Source organism: Solanum lycopersicum, chromosome 3, assembly GCF_036512215.1.
Source record: "Solanum lycopersicum chromosome 3, SLM_r2.1".
Lineage (NCBI taxonomy): Eukaryota > Viridiplantae > Streptophyta > Magnoliopsida > Solanales > Solanaceae > Solanum > Solanum lycopersicum.
Window position 1 is genome coordinate 50867999 of NC_090802.1, and position 23597 is coordinate 50891595.

The 23597-nt window shown below is 31.5% G+C and overlaps 2 protein-coding genes across 2 annotated transcripts; both read left to right on the forward strand.

The window, feature by feature from the left end:
• The first annotated feature begins 4586 nt into the window (after positions 1-4586).
• On the forward strand, positions 4587-5177 carry LOC138347258 (14 kDa proline-rich protein DC2.15-like). The gene has a single exon (XM_069295094.1). The coding sequence runs from the start codon at positions 4664-4666 to the stop codon at positions 4991-4993; it is 330 nt and encodes a 109-aa protein (XP_069151195.1). The 5' UTR covers positions 4587-4663; the 3' UTR covers positions 4994-5177.
• Positions 5178-16701: 11524 nt separating this feature from the next.
• On the forward strand, positions 16702-17292 carry LOC138347259 (14 kDa proline-rich protein DC2.15-like). Its single transcript, XM_069295095.1, has one exon. The coding sequence runs from the start codon at positions 16779-16781 to the stop codon at positions 17106-17108; it is 330 nt and encodes a 109-aa protein (XP_069151196.1). The 5' UTR covers positions 16702-16778; the 3' UTR covers positions 17109-17292.
• Positions 17293-23597: the final 6305 nt, after the last annotated feature.

Below are 23597 nucleotides of genomic sequence, written 5' to 3' on the forward strand. Positions count from 1 at the left end.
AACAAATAACCAATGTATAAATCGAAAAATGAAGAAAAAATGTACTAACTCCTTTTCAATTCGTTAGTAAAGGTACTAACGATATACTAAAAAAAAATTGGTTGGTAAATTACCAACGGAAATTTCAGTGCCATATTTCAAAATTTTGTAACAACATCTTTGGATGTTTACCAACTGATTTTTGGTTGGTAAGTTTACCAACAAATTAAAATAAGTTGGTAATATTTACCGAGTAGCTTTTTAGCAACGGACTAATATAAGTTGACATTTGGTTGGTAACTCAATTTGCCAACCGATTGTATCAATTTACCAACGATAATATTATTTTTTCTCTCTCTTTTTACACACTCAACTAGAAGTGTGCAACTATTTGGATTAAATTGAAAAACCAAACTGAATCAAACCAAATTCTAATTTGGATTGATTTTTTGGATTCTTGGTTTGGTTTTGGATTTATATTTATTTTGTTTTATTTTTTTATTTGGTTTCAGATTTAGAAAAATAAAAATAGAAAAAATTAATATATATATATATATATATATATATATATATATATATATATATATATAAATAACAAACAAAAAAGAGAAAAATCAAACCAAACCAAATTTATTTTGGTTTGGATTAGGTTACACTTCTTCAAAATCAAAAACCGAAAACCCAAAACAAATAGTATAAAATCAAAACGAAAAACCGAATGCACACCCCTACTCAACTATAGAATAGAACCATTACGAAAACAATGACAATGGTTGTGGAATTATAATTAAGGTCTGAAGTAAAAAATAAATCGTTGATGTTGAAGAGTATCCATTTAATCATTTTGAGAAAAAAGATGAGCTCATTTTGTTCCAATTTACATGTTTTTTCCATTTGATAATAAATAATTAAGATGAAACAGTTTATAATCGAAATACAATATCATGATGAAGTTTGTCTTGACATGCAGCTATGTTTATAGAGTTCAAATTTTGAGTTCTCAATTAAGATGAAGCATTTTATGTTTTGACTTGAAAGCGTTGGAGGATGGCTTTAATTAAATAAAAGTGTATGATACCATGCAAATTATATGTTATTAAATCGTGGGTGGATGGCACCATTTTTTTATTTTAAAAAAATGTGTACTTGCAGAAAGCTTGAGAATTAAGTTTAGTAAGAATGCACACAGCTTGCCCGAGTTACTTCCAGATGCTTGGACCTCCAGTCGACGATCACCACCTACGGAATCGTCAATGGGACGACGGGCCGTCGATGGCTTCTATGAGTCACCTCTTCTGCATAATCTTCTGCATTTTTGTTTTGGACAACTTTCCTGCAAAACACAAATAAAAACACATTAAAATTACTATAAGAAGGCCCTAGACACACACTAAACTTTGGAAAAAACATTGTAAGTACCGTGAAACCACGATACATCAATATTTCACCTCCCTTTCAAGTTATAAATAATTCCAGTAAATAATATTACGTAAATAACCAAATACAATCCCTTGAATTACGATCACAATTATGTTAAGCAAGTTTGAAAATATCACAATACTTTAACTTCCCAAAATGTGAATAAAATATATTGTAGTAATTAAGCAACGATAAATCGACATGCCACTTTTAATTAATATTTAGGGGTGTTACATGAAGGGAGCCCACATTCTGCCTTGATGTTACATTCCTTGAGGTTGCCACCGGAGCAATCTAACAAATTAAATTATTGCGAGACTAAAATGGCACCAAATGGATCAACCATTGATTGAACCAATTTAAAGAATATTATTCAATTGATATCGATTACTTTTTTCTCTTTTAATATAATGATAACTCACGTTTCTATGTGTTCATATTTGATTTAAGTACTTCTGAGATTGAATATCTTTCTGGATCAAAGATATATAAGAAACGGACATCATGGTTTAGCCCGTTGGTTTTTTGGGTTTTAATTTTTTTTAAAATCAAAAAAAGCGATGGACAACTTCGTTTAGTCTGTCACTTTTCTGAATCTGCAAAAAATAAAATTTTCATAAAAACGACGGACAGAATTCTTTTGTTCGTTGTTTTTTGGGGATTTTCAAAAATCAAATTTCACAAAAAGCAACGGACTGCGTCACATTATGAAAATTAAAAATAAAGAAAATTAAAATAAGCGACCGAGTCTGTCCCTTCTCCTTATTGTCGTAGTCTGTCGCTCCTTAGCAACACTCTCCATCGTTTTTAGAAAAGCATCGAGCTAAAAAGCGACAAACGTGATTACGTCACAGTCGCCGTTTCGTTTGGCCAAAAGCGACGGACAGCGACACTTTTGTCCGTCTCTTTTTGGAATTTTTTAGTAGTGATAAAGACCAGAAATTTCAACTTCAAATCGATAGGTCACTAAATTTCATTTAGACTCCTTAGTTGAGCTTTGTTAATTTTAGACAAGGTAGGGTCTTGTTGTTTTATTTTGACACTTTTAACTATCACCCACATATACAAGTGTGTGTAATACACTCGCTGATTACGTGTCAAAGTGACGAGTCAAATAAAGACATGTGGTATATATATATATATAAAAAAAATTCAAATAATGACTTTTCAGTAGAAAAAATGAACACAGATTTGATGACATGTGGCATTCTAAACGTAAACAATTATTTTTTCTAAAGAAAAACTCAGGTCGCCATATTGCCCACCCGTTCGTCTTCTTCACCCCAACCAACCCCGTTTTCTGTCCACCCTCACCCACCCCAACCCCAACTGCCCTCCACCCCCACCAACCACCAGATATTCCTCCACCCCTATCCACCCCAACCCCAAACCCAATCGCTCTTCCACCCCACCAGCCACAAGATCGTCCTCTCCTCACCCACCCACTCCAAACCTCGACCCCTTTTTCACCCGTATCAAATTTTCATGGAACACTTTTAAAAGAATTTAATTACTTTGGAAAACTTATTTTTCAAAAGTACGATTGTTTCTTCTTAGTTCTAAAAATTAGTTATTAAATAACAATGAACTTTTTTCTTATCTTTTTTTTTTGCAATTCTCGTTTGTGAAAATGATTCAATACACGCGCAGTAACTATGTATCACACTCACTATCTCAATTCTCATGTAAGATAGAAGTGTCAAAAGGGTATAGCGAGAACCGACAAAAGGTGTCTAAAATAAACAAAGCTCAATTAAAGTGTACAAGTAAAAATTGGTAACAACTTTAAGGGGCCAGTAATGAAAATAAAACCAAATTATAAAAATAAAACACATTAAACAAGAGATAACCCAACCTTAGATTCTGAGGACATGATTTTAGATGGGAGGATATACAGGACATGTACTTAGATAGAGGTTAGAAGGTATAGTGCTGGTCTTGCTTTGGGTGGTTGTTGTTTGTCATTGTACTAGTGATATATTGTTGTTTAGTGTGTTTCAATTATCACACTATTATATTGTTATTTTGAGTCTTTTCAGTAAACTTTGCACTACTTACATTATAATTGCTATATAGTTTCTTCACTAACTCCTTTGTACATGAATTTGTTGTCGAGTGTCTTATGGAAATATCCTTTCTACCTGTATAAATTAGTGGACTAGTGTATGGTCTGCGTATATGTATTTCACATAAGTGCTTTTCATAAAATTATTTTTTCAACAACAGACTTTTTGCTATTTTTCTCTAAAAACCTTGGTCAAATATCTCACTCCTAAATTGTAAAATATAGACTTTTGAAAGGGGAAATAAATATCGTTCCAATTTGTTTGGCCAACTTTCATATTTAATCCATTTAAAAAAGAATGACTCCTTCCTTTTTCTTCCAGCAACTCATTAATCTTAATTTTTTACTAACATTTTAAATTCATAAATATAAATAACATTTTGATACATTTGTCATATTGTTAATTTTTAATTAATAAATTCAAAAAAAAAATTCTTACTTTTATAAACTTCGTGTCAAGTAAAATAAAGCTAAAAGAAATGAAATGAAAACCTCCCAAAACCTTATCAAGCTTGAAGTTAGATAGTTTGTTTCCATAAAACCCATGATTCAAGTAAAATATTTAAATGCATGTATACAAGGAGAATATATTAGTGAAGATAATAGAGAAAAAGAATAGCAACAACTATAAATATAGTTCGGATGGTAAATTAATTAGGTGACATACGAAAGCTAGCAAATTAAACCTTCAAATATTATGTAAATTATATGTTATTAAAACGTGGGTGGATGGCACCATTTATTTTATTTTTTAAAAAAAAAAATGTGTACTTGCAGAAAGCTTGGGAATTAAGTTTAGTAAGAATGCACACAGGTCTAGAAATGTGACGGACAAAAGGGATCTTGTCCAGGGGCGGAAGCTAAAGCGTTAAATGAAAACTTGAGTAGATGGCTTGAATAAAAAAGAATGTATGAATTCAATCATCAATTAAACTACCTAATTAATAGATGTAGCATAACTGGAATTCGTAATTAAATATATAAATACTAATTACATGCAATTCTATAATATATGTAGCATGTGCAGGAAACATGTAATTAAGGTACTAAGTATTAATTAAATCAAATCCTAAATATTTTAAAAGCCATGCACTACCAATAGGCAATATTCAACTGTATAAATAGCCGTCGTTACTAGCACATGAATTCAATCATCAATTAAACTGCGTAATTAATTAGGCCTAACCTTAGCTTATTGACATGGCTTCCAAAAATCAGGCCTCTATTACCCTTTTCTTATCACTTAATCTCCTCTTCTTTGCTCTTGTAAGTGCAGACTGTTCAACTGATATTTTGAAATTTGGGGCATGTGCTAATATACTTAATGATTTGGTGGGTGTAATTATCGGGACTACTCCAACTTCGTCATGCTGCAGTTTGATTGACGGACTGGTGGACCTAGACGCCGCGGTTTGCTTGTGCACAGCCCTAAAAGCAGATGTGCTGGGAATTAATTTGGATATATCACTCTCTCTAAACATCCTTCTCAACGTCTGTGGAAAAAAATATCCTACTGGTTACACTTGTTGATTGAAAAATTATTATGTGTTTGTGAACCATCGATCTACCTCTTGTTCAGAATAAGTAAGCTTTGCATACATACATAAATGCAGCTTCATCACTTCACTTTACTTACTTACTAGTTCTGTCATGTTCATGTATCTTTACCTTTTTGGACATGTCAATTCAATAAATGGAATGTTGTTTCTATTCACTTTGTTCGTAACCACAAATTCATTTATACTTTTTCCAGCTAAATTTACATAGAATGTTTTCATTTCTCTAGATTCATTTATTCGCAAACAAAAATTAATTTAATGATATATCATACTTGGGCCTAACTCAACCCCAAAAGCTAGCTCATAACGAGAGATTATCCTTGATAGACGACTCTATACTTGATTATCACTCAAACTCCATTGACACTACTCATTGGAGAAAATCTAAAAAGAGAAAAGAGAGATTTATTGAGTGAATGAAGAAGACAAAATGAACGAGTATTGTTACATCACAATGTATTTATCATTGTTCGTGTCCGTTTCCAGCAATACTAACTAACTAATTGTAATATCTATCATTGCTAATGATTACTTTACCCCTTAAATCATTACATGTTATGCCTATTTCAAGCTGGCAGGTATATGAAAATATTCAGCTTGCCTACTAGGTTATCATGTTGTGGTCGTGACAATCCCTTGGTTGATATATCTGCTAATTGATCCTTGGTACCTGCATGTACTATCTTGATAAGCCCCTTTTGTATATTCTACCTGATGAAGTGACAATCTATCTCGATGTGTTTAGTACGCTCATGAAACACCAAATTTGCTGCAACTTGTAGTGCACCATTCAATTCCTTCAATAAATCAGTCAACCATACTACCTATGAAACTGCTTTGGCCATGCTGATGTATGTACACAGCTTCTGCTGAGCTTCGTAATACAACACTTCATTTCTTTGATTTCAAAGAAATCAATGAGCTTCATGTTGAATTAAGAATTCTAAAATTGACTTTCTAGTATTAGGACAAGAGGACCGTCTGTATCACAAAAAGGTGTTAATGAAGAACTTGGCTACTCAACAAAATCCTCAAATCTTTTTCTCGCTCTCTTGATAAATTTCATGACCCTTATTGTTATATCCCAATGTTATTTTCTAGGTAGTCCTAAGAACTGACAAGTGTTTGTACAAAATAGGTTAGATGAGACCTTGTTAATGTCAAATACAACATTTTGCCAATCAATCTTTGATATTTAATCTTATCTTCTAGCATATCATCATATACTTTCTGCATTAATTTTTCAAAATCCTACGTAGTTAGATTTGTGTTAACCTCCATAAGTGTCCATGCATGTATGGAAAATTCAATTCTCAGCTCTGAGATGATCTCAAGAGCATATTTCTTCCGATCCACTAGGATTTCCTTGAAAGATCAATTGAACTTCATTCCAAGAAAAACTTCAATATTCCTGAATCCTTGCTCTTGAAGGCTTTAAGTAGGGATGCCGTAGTTTACTCAATAACAAATATAATATTACTGGCTAATACTAGCATATAATCTACATAGACCGAAGTGATGATAATATCCTTTTTAAACAATGAGTGATCCAAGCAATTTTGAGTGAATCATACGTAGGCTTTAGACAATTTCAAATTCCATTGTCTGCTAGCTTGTTTTAACCCATATAAGAATTTAACAAGTCTACAAACTTTTATGCTAGACTTCCCGTGACTTGCTAATTCCTGAGGAAGCTGCATATAAACCTCATTATGGAGATCACTCTGAAGAAATGCATTGTACACATCCAAATAGTGAACATGCCAATTATATTGTGCAACCGATGATAAAATTAAACAACTCTCACAGTTACAATTTTGACCACTGGAGAGAGAATGTTTCATGGTAATCAAGACTCTCCTGTTGGTTGTAGACTTATTCCATCAACCTGGCCTTGAACCTCTCCACTTCACTAAAATCATTCAGTTTTACCTTATAAACTCATCCACACCCAATAGCAGCCTTATTTGGGGGTAAAGGTACTAGGTCCCAAGTATGATTAATCTCAAGAGCTTTGTAAATTAGAATTCATGACTTCAACCCATCTACTATGTTGAATAGTCTCCTCATATGTCATTGGTTTCTGTATATTAGATAAGGAGTTGAGATATACTTGATAAGCAAGAGAAATAGATTACGAAGAAAGTATATATCCATTGATTGGATAGGAAACATTTGTAGCATATTGTTTAGTAATGTAATCAACATGCAAAAAATGAGCCTTTATCACTCTGTGTGATTTTCTTGGCTGCGAAGGATCAGGAATAAATATAGGAACATAAAGAGTGGCAGGTGACTGGTGAAGTATATCTTTAGAAATTGTAGGAATTGGTTCTAGACTGACAAGATCAGGTACCAAAGGGCTAGGAGGATATGTAATAGGAGGCTCATCCATAGGAGAAATGTCACTAGATGATAAAAGTTCAGTAGACCAGGAAAATTAATCATCATTACATCTATTTTAATATAAAAATTTTCCCTTGCTAGCTCAAACAATATGTAGCCCTGGTGGTTGTAGAATAATCCATGAAATTGAGGGCACTACTCTTGAAGCAAATTGTCCACTCTACGAAAGACATTGCCATAACACAAACATTCAAAAGTCTTGAGATGACTAAGAATAGGTCTCATTCCAAATAACAACTCATAAGGAGATTTTTCACCAAGGACTGCTAAGGGCAATATGTTAATTAACATAAGTTGTAGTTAGAATTCATTGACCCCAGAATCTTAAAGATGAAAAAGATAGTAGAGACCACAATCCTGATCAAAAACTATAATATTATTCCCTCCCCCCCTCTTTTTACAAACTCAACTAGGGGTGTGCACTATTTGGATTAAACTGAAAAAGCAAACTGAATCGAACCGAATTCTAATTTGGAGTAGTTTTTTGGATTCTTGGTTTGGTTTTGGATTTATAAGTTACTTTGTTTGGATTTTTGGTTTGGTTTCGGATTTAGAAAAATAAAAACCAAAAATCTCTCTCTCTCTCTCTCTCTATATATATATATATATAATTGTTTTGAGAATGAAAATATAACTTTGTTATGTTTCTAATTATTGACATAAACGATTAACCAAATCGAAAACAAAAACAAAAAGAGAAAAACCAAACCAAGGAAAATTCATTTTGGTTTGGATTAGGTTATACTTCTTCAAAACAAAAAACAAAAAACAAAAAACCCAAACCAAATAGTATAAAACCGAACCGAAAAACCGAATGCACAACCTAACTCAACTATAGAATGGATCCATTACGAAAACAAGTAATGCCAATGGTTATGGATTTATAGTTAAGGTCTGAGTAAAAAATAAATCATTGATGTTGAAGAGTATCCATTTAATAATTTTGAAAAAAAGGATGAGCTCATTCACTACAAAAAAAACCTCAAATTGCCAACAGATTTTACTAACAACTTAAGTTGGTTAATATTCTACTAACAAATTGTTGGGATTTAGCAAGTGTGAATGGGAAAAGAAAAGAGAGAATATGAAAAGTGAGGGAACTACTTTGGAAGGAAAATGAAAAGTCATTTGCAAAGTGCAAATGAAAAGTCATTTCTCCCATATCGGCAAAAGAAAGGGAAATTGTTGTCCTTATAGAAGGAAACACTTCCATTACTTCTTAAAGAGCTAAGAAGAAGATGCCCCCTCGCGCCGTCGTCGTCGTTGCTCGCTCGGCTTCGACTTCGGCTTCGGCTTCGGCTTCGGATTTGGCAAATGATGTGATTGATTGATAAATTTTTTGGACAAAATTTATTTAATCAGTTTTTGTTAAATCAAATAAATCCTGTTAAAAATTATCTCTTATAAATTTGCAGGTAACGGTAACATTCCGAAAAGTTGTTACTCTTTCCGAAAAGTCGTTACTTTCCAAAAAGTCATTATTTTCCTAACAGACACAATTTTCGAGAAGTTGTTTTTTTTCCAGAAGTCACAACTTTCTGGATAAAATGGGTCTGAACAGATTTCACTGAACAGACATGTTCCTTGCTGAAAATGGCTATAAAAAGAAGTCAATTTTCGATTTTTAAAACACTGAAAAATTTTTCTTTCTCTGCATTTATTTTCTCTCAAATAAAAAATCAAAGTGTCGATTGACTAAGTCTGTGTGACTTGTTGTTGTTCTTAAGTTCGTTGAACTTAAAGAAGTTTTAGGTACCGCTATTTCTTTAACAGGTTTAATCCATTTTATCTTGGGAGAAATTAATCCATAACCTTGGGTACAATAAGGGGATTAAATTTCTTAAGGACACACAATAGTTTCTGTGGACTCGGATTAATTCTTGTATTTTATATTTTTTCTGCTTCATCTTATTTCTGTTTCTGTTTATTAACCTTATAAATACAGGTTATTGTAAGAATAACACAAATTACCAACATATTTCGAACCAAATAATATTTTAAACCATAACAACGAAATTCTAACAGATTACCAACATAAATCTTACTAAGTATTTTAGTTTGTAAATACAGCGGGAAAAATGGTGCCAAATTTAGAAACCTTCTATCAATGGATTACCAACAAAAACATCACTAACACACCTTTTGTTGGTAATATTACCAATGAAGTATATATCATTTTGTAATTATGACAAAAAATTATTTATATAATTTATTAACATATTAACAATAAATTACTAACCAAACATTTACCAACGACTAGATTGTGTTGCTAAATTTACCAACCAAATATAAATGTGTTGGTAAATTAGTAACGAAATGTAATTTGTTGGTAAAATTGCCAATCAATATCAAATTAGTTGGAAATTTTGCCGATGAAAAAAGATTGTAGTTAGTTAACATCATCAAAATAGTTGGTAATATACCAACCGATCACTAATCCATTGGTAAAATTCACCAACATATTAATTATTAGTTGGTAATATTACATATGAAAGTTGAATAGCAATTATTACCAACTCTAATAAAGTTTATTGACAAATTATTACTAACTTATATTTTAATGGTTTGTAAATTACCAATTGAGGTTAAATGTTTTATAAATAAACATCTAGTGTTGAGGCTTTCATATTTAGTTTGTGTGATTAGGCGTTTTAATTTTAAAATTTTAATCAAAACTTGACTTTGTTCAATATTGATAAACGTGCTCAGATTAGAGCTCTGTCAGTGTCATTCGCTTTGAAAAGTCATTTTTTATCTAACGGGAATGTTGATTCATGTTTTGAGGCTTTCATTTTTGTTTGTTCCTTTAGTTGTTTTAAATTTTATGTTTAGGCCAAAATTTGACTTTGGTCAATATTTTTGTGAACGTGCTCGATGAGAATTTCGTTAGCGTAATTAATTCCAAAGGTCATTTTTTATCTAGTAGAATGGTTGATTTGAGTTTTGCGACTTTCATTTTTATTGTGTGTCGTTAGGTATTTTAACATATAAGTTTTAGCAAAAATTTAACGTGGGTCATTATTTGATAACGTACCAAAATAAAAACAGTTAGATTGCAAAAGTCGTTTTCGATGTAATAAGATAGAGGGTTCGGATTTTGAGGCTTCTGTTTTTAGTTTATGTTGTTAGACATTTCAGCTTTTAAGTTTTGGCCAAAATTTCACTTTAGTCAATATTTTTGGTAATCGTGCTCGAATTGAAATTTGGTCACGCTGTTAGCCGTAGAAATTCACTTTTGATCTAATAGGATGGTTGACTCAGGATTTGAGGCTTATTTTCAGTTTGTATCATTAAGCGTTTTAACTTATAACTTTTGGCTAAAATGTGAATTAGGTCAATTTTTTTTGGGAAACATGCTCAAATTTAAATTTCGTCAGCGCGGTTATCTGTGGAAGGTCATTTTTCCCTTTATAGGATGACTGGTTTGATTTTGAGGTTTTCATATTCAGTTTGTACTGTTAAGCTATTTCACTTTTAACTTTTGGCAAAAATTTGATTTTGCTTAGTATTTTTTGTAAATGGATTTTGTCAGTTCGATTAGCTTCAAAAGGTCATTTTTATATCTAACAAGATGCTTGTTTCAGGTTTTGAGACTTTCATTTCCAATTTGTGTTGTTAGACGTTTTCACTTTTGGCCAAAATTTAGACTTGGTCAATATTTTTGGTAAACGTGCTCAAATTAATTTTTTTTGATATAATGATATATAAATATTAATTTAACTTGTTATCATTGCTTTTGCATTGTTTCATTCATATATGATTTATAAAATTGATTAATATTTTTGGATTGATATTCGTGATCTTAGAATTTTAAATGCAATAAATTAATAAATATTTTACTACTGAATAATCATTCAGTTAATAATATTTTGAACATATTGTCAGTTAGTTACTAAGCTAGCATTGAACTTGAATGATATATTACCAATAAACTAACAATTAGTTAGTAAATTTATTAGAAAAATAAATAATCATACTAAGGTATTTAAAATTTATTACAAACAAGGGTTGTGGTGTAGTAGTAAGTAGTTCTGCATCTTTAATCAAGAGGTCTCAGGTTCGATTTTCGTTGGGTACATAATAGATTTGTTAGAAAGTGTTTTACCACCCAATGTGGGACTTTGCGGCGTAAATCCAGATTTAGTTGGGCTCCAGTGTGGCACCGAACACCGGATGGAAAACCAAAAAAAGATTTAAAAAATTATTTAAAATTTATTGGAAAATTACCAACACAAATTTATTTTTACTAAAATTACAAACCAATTACTAATGTATAAATCGAAAAATGAAGAAAAAATTTACTAACTCCTTTTCAATTCGTTAGTAAAGGTACTAACGATATACTAACAAAAAATTGATTGGTAAATTACCAACGGAAATTTCAGGGCCATATCTTAAAATTTTGTAACAACATCTTTGGATGTCTACCAACTGATTTTTGGTTGGTAATATTTACCGAGTAGCTTTTTAGCAACGGACTAATATAAGTAGACATTTGGTTGGTAACTCAATTTGCCAAATGATTTGTTCAATTTACCAACGATAATATTTTTTTTCTCTTTTTACACACTCAACTAGAAGTGTGCACTATTTGGATTAAATTGAAAAACCAAACTGAATCAAACCAAATTCTAATTTGGATTGGTTTTTTGGATCCTTAGTTTGGTTTTGGATTTATATTTAATTTGTTTCATTTTTTTATTTGGTTTCGGATTCAGAAAAATAAAAATAGAAAAAATCTATATATATATATATATATATATATATATATATATAATTTTAAATTGCAAATTTTGTTATGTTTCTATTTATTGACATAACCGATTAACCAAATCGAAAAAAAATAACAAATCAAAAAGAGAAAAATCAAACCAAACCAAATTTATTTTGATTTGGATTGAGTTACACTTCTTCAAAGTCAAAAACCGAAAACCCAAACCAAATAGTATAAAATCAAAACGAAAAACCGAATGCACACCCCTACTCAACTATAGAATGGAACCATTACGAAAACAATGACAATGGTTGTGGATTTATAATTAAGGTCTGAAGTAAAAAATAAATCATTGATGTTGAAGAGTATCAATTTAATCATTTTGAGAATAAAGATGAGCTCATTTTGTTCCAATTTACATGTTTTTTCCATTTGATAATAAATAATTAAGATGAAACAGTTTATAATCGGAATACAATATCATGATGAAGTTTGTCTTAACATGCACCTATGTTTATAGAGTTCAAATTTTGAGTTCTCAATTAAGATGAAGCATTTTATGTTTTGACTTGAAAGCGTTGGAGGATGGCTTCAATTAAATAAAAGTGTATTATACTTGATGAAAGCGTGGGAATAAAGTTTATATATGGCTTTGATAACTGAAATTTCTAACTAAAAATACTAGTGCAGGCTCACATGCATTTCAATAGATCTAGCATTGAAAAATACTATGCAGGAATCAGTTAATTAAGGTACTTACTCTACCTTTACGTTTTCCTTTAGAAACGTGTCAATTCAAATGTTGTTTTTATTAATTCCCTTTATTGTAAGAGAAATTGATAAGTCGCATTTTAGAAAAAAACTAAAGTTATTATCTTTCTTGATAATTTATGTGACATTTTTATGGTTGTCTGCCATATGTTCAAGACGATGGTAATGTGACTTTTATAAACTTCGTGTCAAGTAAAAATAAAACTAAAAGAAATGAAATGAAACCCTCCCTAAAACCTTATCAACCTTTAAATTAGATAGATTGCTTCCATAAAATCCTTCAAGTAAAATATTTAAATACATGTATGCAAGGAGAATATATTAGTGGAAATAATAGAGAAAAAGAATAGCAGCAACTATAAATATAATTTGGATGTTAAATAATCAGGTGTCATTCGGAAGCTAGCGTATCAAACCTCGAAATACCATGCAAATTATATGTTATTAAAACGTGGGTGGATGGCACCATTTTTTTAATTTTAAAAAAATTGTGTACTTGCAGAAAGCTTGAGAATTAAGTTTAGTAAGAATGCACACAGCGTGCCCGAGTTGCTTCCAGATGCTTGGACCTCCAGTCGACGATCACCACCTACGGAACCGTCGATGGGACGACGGTACATCAATATTTCACCTCCCTTTCAAGTTATAAATAATTCCAGTTATAATATTACGTAAATAACCAAATACAATCCCTTAAATTACGATCACAATTATGTTAAGCAAGTTTGCAAATATCACAATACTTTAACTTCCCAAAATGTGAATAAAACATAGTATAGTAATTAAGCAACGATAAATCGACATGCCACTCTTAATTAATATTTAGGGGTGTTACATGAAGGGAGTCCACATTTTGCCTTGATGTTACATTCCTTGAGGTTGCCAATGGAGCAATCTAACAAATTAAATTATTGCGAGACTCAAATGGCACCAAATGGATCAACCATTGATGGAACCAATTTAAAGAATAATATTCAATGGATATCGATTACTTTTTTCTCTTTCAATATAATGAAAACTAACATTTCTGTGTGTTCATATTTGATTTAAGTACTTCTGAGATTGAATATCTTTCTGGATCAAAGATATATAAGCAACGAACATCGTGGTTTAGTCCGTCGGTTTTTTGGGTTTTAATTTTTTTTAAAATCCAAAAAAGCGATGGACAACTTCGTTTAGTCTGTCACTTTTTTGAATCTGCAGAAAATAAAATTTTCATAAAAACGACGGACAGAATTCTTTTGTTCGTTGTTTTTTGGGGATTTTCAAAAATCAAATTTCACAAAAAGCAACGGACTACGTCACATTATGAAAATTAAAAATAAAGAAAATTAAAATAAGCGACCGAGTCTGTCCCTTCTCCTTATTGTCGTAGTCTGTCGCTCCTTAGCAACACTGTCCATCGTTTTTAGAAAAGCATCGAGCTAAAAAGCGACAAACGTGATTACGTCACAGTCGCCGTTTCTTTTGGCCAAAAGCGACGGACAGCGACACTTTTGTCCGTCTCTTTTTGGAATTTTTTAGTAGTGATAAAGACCAGAAATTTCAACTTCAAATCGATAGGTCACTAAATTTCATTTAGACTCCTTAGTTGAGCTTTGTTAATTTTAGACAAGGTAGGGTCTTGTTGTTTTATTTTGACACTTTTAACTATCACCCACATATACAAGTGTGTGTAATACACTCGCTGATTATGTGTCAAAGTGACGAGTCAAATAAAGACATGTGGTATATATATATATAAAAAAAATTCAAATAATGACTTTTGAGTAAAAAAAAATGAACACAGATTTGATGACATGTGGCATTCTAAACGTAAACAATTATTTTTTCTAAAGAAAAACTCAGGTCGCCATATTGCCCACCCGTTCGTCTTCTTCACCCCAACCAACCCCGTTTTCTGTCCACCCTCACCCACCCCAACCCCAACTGCCCTCCACCCCCACCAACCACCAGATATTCCTCCACCCCTATCCACCCCAACCCCAAACCCAATCGCTCTTCCACCCCACCAGCCACAAGATCGTCCTCTCCTCACCCACCCACTCCAAACCTCGACCCCTTTTTCACCCATATCAAATTTTCATTGAACACTTTTAAACGAATTTAATTACTTTGAAAAACTTATTTTTCAAAAGTACGATTGTTTCTTCTTAGTTCTAAAAATTAGTTATTAAATAACAATGAACTTTTTTCTTATCTTTTTTTTTTTGCAATTCTCGTTTGTGAAAATGATTCAATACACGCGCAGTAACTATGTATCACACTCACTATCTCAATTCTCATGTAAGATAGAAGTGTCAAAAGGGTATAGCGAGAACCGACATAAGGTGTCTAAAATAAACAAAGCTCAATTAAAGTGTACAAGTAAAAATTGGTAACAACTTTAAGGGGCCATTAATGAAAATAAAACCAAATTATAAAAATAAAACACATTAAACAAGAGATAACCCAACCTTAGATTCTGAGGACATGATTTTAGATGGGAGGATATACAGGACATGTACTTAGATAGAGGTTAGAAGGTATAGTGCTGGTCTTGCTTTGGGTGGTTGTTGTTTGTCATTGTACTAGTGATATATTGTTGTTTAGTGTGTTTCAATTATCACACTATTATATTGTTATTTTGAGTCTTTTCAGTAAACTTTGCACTACTTACATTATAATTGCTATATAGTTTCTTCACTAACTCCTTTGTACATGAATTTGTTGTCGAGTGTCTTATGGAAATATCCTTTCTACCTGTATAAATTAGTGGACTAGTGTATGGTCTGCGTATATGTATTTCACATAAGTGCTTTTCATAAAATTATTTTTTCAACAACAGACTTTTTGCTATTTTTCTCTAAAAACCTTGGTCAAATACCTCCCTCCTAAATTGTAAAATATAGACTTTTGAAAGGGGAAATAAATATCGTTCCAATTTGTTTGGCCAACTTTCATATTTAATCCATTTAAAAAAGAATGACTCCTTCCTTTTTCTTCCAGCAACTCATTAATCTTAATTTTTTACTAACATTTTAAATTCATAAATATAAATAACATTTTGATACATTTGTCATATTGTTAATTTTTAATTAATAAATTCAAAAAAAAAATTCTTACTTTTATAAACTTCGTGTCAAGTAAAATAAAGCTAAAAGAAATGAAATGAAAACCTCCCAAAACCTTATCAAGCTTGAAGTTAGATAGTTTGTTTCCATAAAACCCATGATTCAAGTAAAATATTTAAATGCATGTATACAAGGAGAATATATTAGTGAAGATAATAGAGAAAAAGAATAGCAACAACTATAAATATAGTTCGGATGGTAAATTAATTAGGTGACATACGAAAGCTAGCAAATTAAACCTTCAAATATTATGTAAATTATATGTTATTAAAATGTGGGTGGATGGCACCATTTATTTTATTTTTTTTAAAAAAAATGTGTACTTGCAGAAAGCTTGGGAATTAAGTTTAGTAAGAATGCACACAGGTCTAGAAATGTGACGGACAAAAGGGATCTTGTCCAGGGGCGGAAGCTAAAGCGTTAAATGAAAACTTGAGTAGATGGCTTGAATAAAAAAGAATGTATGAATTCAATCATCAATTAAACTACCTAATTAATAGATGTAGCATAACTGGAATTCGTAATTAAATATATAAATACTAATTACATGCAATTCTATAATATATGTAGCATGTGCAGGAAACATGTAATTAAGGTACTAAGTATTAATTAAATCAAATCCTAAATATTTTAAAAGCCATGCACTACCAATAGGCAATATTCAACTGTATAAATAGCCGTCGTTACTAGCACATGAATTCAATCATCAATTAAACTGCGTAATTAATTAGGCCTAACCTTAGCTTATTGACATGGCTTCCAAAAATCAGGCCTCTATTACCCTTTTCTTATCACTTAATCTCCTCTTCTTTGCTCTTGTAAGTGCAGACTGTTCAACTGATATTTTGAAATTTGGGGCATGTGCTAATATACTTAATGATTTGGTGGGTGTAATTATCGGGACTACTCCAACTTCGTCATGCTGCAGTTTGATTGACGGACTGGTGGACCTAGACGCCGCGGTTTGCTTGTGCACAGCCCTAAAAGCAGATGTGCTGGGAATTAATTTGGATATATCACTCTCTCTAAACATCCTTCTCAACGTCTGTGGAAAAAAATATCCTACTGGTTACACTTGTTGATTGAAAAATTATTATGTGTTTGTGAACCATCGATCTACCTCTTGTTCAGAATAAGTAAGCTTTGCATACATACATAAATGCAGCTTCATCACTTCACTTTACTTACTTACTAGTTCTGTCATGTTCATGTATCTTTACCTTTTTGGACATGTCAATTCAATAAATGGAATGTTGTTTCTATTCACTTTGTTCGTAACCACAAATTCATTTATACTTTTTCCAGCTAAATTTACATAGAATGTTTTCATTTCTCTAGATTCATTTATTCGCAAACAAAAATTAATTTAATGATATATCATACTTGGGCCTAACTCAACCCCAAAAGCTAGCTCATAACGAGAGATTATCCTTGATAGACGACTCTATACTTGATTATCACTCAAACTCCATTGACACTACTCATTGGAGAAAATCTAAAAAGAGAAAAGAGAGATTTATTGAGTGAATGAAGAAGACAGAATGAACGAGTATTGTTACATCACAATGTATTTATCATTGTTCGTGTCCGTTTCCAGCAATACTAACTAACTAATTGTAATATCTATCATTGCTAATGATTACTTTACCCCTTAAATCATTACATGTTATGCCTATTTCAAGCTGGCAGGTATATGAAAATATTCAGCTTGCCTACTAGGTTATCATGTTGTGGTCGTGACAATCCCTTGGTTGATATATCTGCTAATTGATCCTTGGTACCTGCATGTACTATCTTGATAAGCCCCTTTTGTATATTCTACCTGATGAAGTGACAATCTATCTCGATGAGTTTAGTACGCTCATGAAACACCAAATTTGCTGCAACTTGTAGTGCACCATTCAATTCCTTCAATAAATCAGTCAACCATACTACCTATGAAATTGCTTTGGCCATGCTGATGTATGTACACAGCTTCTGCTGAGCTTCGTAATACAACACTTCATTTCTTTGATTTCAAAGAAATCAATGAGCTTCATGTTGAATTAAGAATTCTAAAATTGACTTTCTAGTATTAGGACAAGAGGACCGTCTGTATCACAAAAAGGTGTTAATGAAGAACTTGGCTACTCAACAAAATCCTCAAATCTTTTTCTCGCTCTCTTGATAAATTTCATGACCCTTATTGTTATATCCCAATGTGATTTTCTAGGTAGTCCTAAGAACTGACAAGTGTTTGTACAAAATAGGTTAGATGAGACCTTGTTAATGTCAAATACAACATTTTGCCAATCAATCTTTGATATTTAATCTTATCTTCTAGCATATCATCATATACTTTCTGCATTAATTTTTCAAAATCCTACGTAGTTAGATTTGTGTTAACCTCCATAAGTGTCCATGCATGTATGGAAAATTCAATTCTCAGCTCTGAGATGATCTCAAGAGCATATTTCTTCCGATCCACTAGGATTTCCTTGAAAGATCAATTGAACTTCATTCCAAGAAAAACTTCAATATTCCTGAATCCTTGCTCTTGAAGGCTTTAAGTAGGGATGCCGTAGTTTACTCAATAACAAATATAATATTACTGGCTAATACTAGCATATAATCTACATAGACCGAAGTGATGATAATATCCTTTTTAAACAATGAGTGATCCAAGCAATTTTGAGTGAATCATACGTAGGCTTTAGACAATTTCAAATTCCATTGTCTGCTAGCTTGTTTTAACCCATATAAGAATTTAACAAGTCTACAAACTTTTATGCTAGACTTCCCGTGACTTGCTAATTCCTGAGGAAGCTGCATATAAACCTCATTATGGAGATCACTCTGAAGAAATGCATTGTACACATCCAAATAGTGAACATGCCAATTATATTGTGCAACCGATGATAAAATTAAACAACTCTCACAGTTACAATTTTGACCACTGGAGAGAGAATGTTTCATGGTAATCAAGACTCTCCTGTTGGTTGTAGACTTATTCCATCAACCTGGCCTTGAACCTCTCCACTTCACTAAAATCATTCAGTTTTACCTTATAAACTCATCCACACCCAATAGCAGCCTTATTTGGGGGTAAAGGTACTAGGTCCCAAGTATGATTAATCTCAAGAGCTTTGTAAATTAGAATTCATGACTTCAACCCATCTACTATGTTGAATAGTCTCCTCATATGTCATTGGTTTCTGTATATTAGATAAGGAGTTGAGATATACTTGATAAGCAAGAGAAATAGATTACGAAGAAAGTATATATCCATTGATTGGATAGGAAACATTTGTAGCATATTGTTTAGTAATGTAATCAACATGCAAAAAATGAGCCTTTATCACTCTGTGTGATTTTCTTGGCTGCGAAGGATCAGGAATAAATATAGGAACATAAAGAGTGGCAGGTGACTGGTGAAGTATATCTTTAGAAATTGTAGGAATTGGTTCTAGACTGACAAGATCAGGTACCAAAGGGCTAGGAGGATATGTAATAGGAGGCTCATCCATAGGAGAAATGTCACTAGATGATAAAAGTTCAGTAGACCAGGAAAATTAATCATCATTACATCTATTTTAATATAAAAATTTTCCCTTGCTAGCTCAAACAATATGTAGCCCTGGTGGTTGTAGAATAATCCATGAAATTGAGGGCACTACTCTTGAAGCAAATTGTCCACTCTACGAAAGACATTGCCATAACACAAACATTCAAAAGTCTTGAGATGACTAAGAATAGGTCTCATTCCAAATAACAACTCATAAGGAGATTTTTCACCAAGGACTGCTAAGGGCAATATGTTAATTAACATAAGTTGTAGTTAGAATTCATTGACCCCAGAATCTTAAAGATGAAAAAGATAGTAGAGACCACAATCCTGATCAAAAACTATAATATTATTCCCTCCCCCCCTCTTTTTACAAACTCAACTAGGGGTGTGCACTATTTGGATTAAACTGAAAAAGCAAACTGAATCGAACCGAATTCTAATTTGGAGTAGTTTTTTGGATTCTTGGTTTGGTTTTGGATTTATAAGTTACTTTGTTTGGATTTTTGGTTTGGTTTCGGATTTAGAAAAATAAAAACCAAAAATCTCTCTCTCTCTCTCTCTCTATATATATATATATATAATTGTTTTGAGAATGAAAATATAACTTTGTTATGTTTCTAATTATTGACATAAACGATTAACCAAATCGAAAACAAAAACAAAAAGAGAAAAACCAAACCAAGGAAAATTCATTTTGGTTTGGATTAGGTTATACTTCTTCAAAACAAAAAACAAAAAACAAAAAACCCAAACCAAATAGTATAAAACCGAACCGAAAAACCGAATGCACAACCTAACTCAACTATAGAATGGATCCATTACGAAAACAAGTAATGCCAATGGTTATGGATTTATAGTTAAGGTCTGAGTAAAAAATAAATCATTGATGTTGAAGAGTATCCATTTAATAATTTTGAAAAAAAGGATGAGCTCATTCACTACAAAAAAAACCTCAAATTGCCAACAGATTTTACTAACAACTTAAGTTGGTTAATATTCTACTAACAAATTGTTGGGATTTAGCAAGTGTGAATGGGAAAAGAAAAGAGAGAATATGAAAAGTGAGGGAACTACTTTGGAAGGAAAATGAAAAGTCATTTGCAAAGTGCAAATGAAAAGTCATTTCTCCCATATCGGCAAAAGAAAGGGAAATTGTTGTCCTTATAGAAGGAAACACTTCCATTACTTCTTAAAGAGCTAAGAAGAAGATGCCCCCTCGCGCCGTCGTCGTCGTTGCTCGCTCGGCTTCGACTTCGGCTTCGGCTTCGGCTTCGGATTTGGCAAATGATGTGATTGATTGATAAATTTTTTGGACAAAATTTATTTAATCAGTTTTTGTTAAATCAAATAAATCCTGTTAAAAATTATCTCTTATAAATTTGCAGGTAACGGTAACATTCCGAAAAGTTGTTACTCTTTCCGAAAAGTCGTTACTTTCCAAAAAGTCATTATTTTCCTAACAGACACAATTTTCGAGAAGTTGTTTTTTTTCCAGAAGTCACAACTTTCTGGATAAAATGGGTCTGAACAGATTTCACTGAACAGACATGTTCCTTGCTGAAAATGGCTATAAAAAGAAGTCAATTTTCGATTTTTAAAACACTGAAAAAATTTTCTTTCTCTGCATTTATTTTCTCTCAAATAAAAAATCAAAGTGTCGATCGACTAAGTCTGTGTGACTTGTTGTTGTTCTTAAGTTCGTTGAAGTTAAAGAAGTTTTAGGTACCGCTATTTCTTTAACAGGTTTAATCCATTTTATCTTGGGAGAAATTAATCCATAACCTTGGGTACAATAAGGGGATTAAATTTCTTAAGGACACACAATAGTTTCTGTGGACTCGGATTAATTCTTGTATTTTATATTTTTTCTGCTTCATCTTATTTCTGTTTCTGTTTATTAACCTTATAAATACAGGTTATTGTAAGAATAACACAAATTACCAACATATTTCGAACCAAATAATATTTTAAACCATAACAACGAAATTCTAACAGATTACCAACCTAAATCTTACTAAGTATTTTAGTTTGTAAATACAGCGGGAAAAATGGTGCCAAATTTAGAAACCTTCTATCAATGGATTACCAACAAAAACATCACTAACACACCTTTTGTTGGTAATATTACCAATGAAGTATATATCATTTTGTAATTATGACAAAAAATTATTTATATAATTTATTAACATATTAACAATAAATTACTAACCAAACATTTACCAACGACTAGATTGTGTTGCTAAATTTACCAACCAAATATAAATGTGTTGGTAAATTAGTAACGAAATGTAATTTGTTGGTAAAATTGCCAATCAATATTAAATTAGTTGGAAATTTTGCCGATGAAAAAAGATTGTAGTTAGTTAACATCATCAAAATAGTTGGTAATATTACATATGAATTTTTAGTTGAATAGCAATTATTACCAACTCTAATAAAGTTTATTGACAAATTATTACTAACTTATATTTTAATGGTTTGTAAATTACCAATTGAGGTTAAATGTTTTATAAATAAACATCTAGTGTTGAGGCTTTCATATTTAGTTTGTGTGATTAGGCGTTTTAACTTTAAAATTTTAATCAAAACTTGACTTTGTTCAATATTGATAAACTTGCTCAGATTAGAACTCTGTCAGTGTCATTCGCTTTGAAAAGTCATTTTTTATCTAACGGGAATGTTGATTCATGTTTTGAGGCTTTCATTTTTGTTTGTTCCTTTAGTTGTTTTAAATTTTATGTTTAGGCCAAAATTTGACTTTGGTCAATATTTTTGTGAACGTGCTCGATGAGAATTTCGTTAGCGTAATTAATTCCAAAGGTCATTTTTTATCTAGTAGAATGGTTGATTTGAGTTTTGCGACTTTCATTTTTATTGTGTGTCGTTAGGTATTTTAACATATAAGTTTTAGCAAAAATTTAACGTGGGTCATTATTTGATAACGTACCAAAATAAAAACAGTTAGATTGCAAAAGTCGTTTTCGATGTAATAAGATAGAGGGTTCGGATTTTGAGGCTTCTGTTTTTAGTTTATGTTGTTAGACATTTCAGCTTTTAAGTTTTGGCCAAAATTTCACTTTAGTCAATATTTTTGGTAATCGTGCTCGAATTGAAATTTGGTCACGCTGTTAGCCGTAGAAATTCACTTTTGATCTAATAGGATGGTTGACTCAGGATTTGAGGCTTATTTTCAGTTTGTATCATTAAGCGTTTTAACTTATAACTTTTGGCTAAAATGTGAATTAGGTCAATTTTTTTTGGGAAACATGCTCAAATTTAAATTTCGTCAGCGCGGTTATCTGTGGAAGGTCATTTTTCCCTTTATAGGATGACTGGTTTGATTTTGAGGTTTTCATATTCAGTTTGTACTGTTAAGCTATTTCACTTTTAACTTTTGGCAAAAATTTGATTTTGCTTAGTATTTTTTGTAAATGGATTTTGTCAGTTCGATTAGCTTCAAAAGGTCATTTTTATATCTAACAAGATGCTTGTTTCAGGTTTTGAGACTTTCATTTCCAATTTGTGTTGTTAGACGTTTTCACTTTTGGCCAAAATTTAGACTTGGTCAATATTTTTGGTAAACGTGCTCAAATTAATTTTTTTTGATATAATGATATATAAATATTAATTTAACTTGTTATCATTGCTTTTGCATTGTTTCATTCATATATGATTTATAAAATTGATTAATATTTTTGGATTGATATTCGTGATCTTAGAATTTTAAATGCAATAAATTAATAAATATTTTACTACTGAATAATCATTCAGTTAATAATATTTTGAACATATTGTCAGTTAGTTACTAAGCTAGCATTGAACTTGAATGATATATTACCAATAAACTAACAATTAGTTAGTAAATTTATTAGAAAAATAAATAATCATACTAAGGTATTTAAAATTTATTACAAACAAGGGTTGTGGTGTAGTAGTAAGTAGTTCTGCATCTTTAATCAAGAGGTCTCAGGTTCGATTTTCGTTGGGTACATAATAGTTTTGTTAGAAAGTGTTTTACCACCCA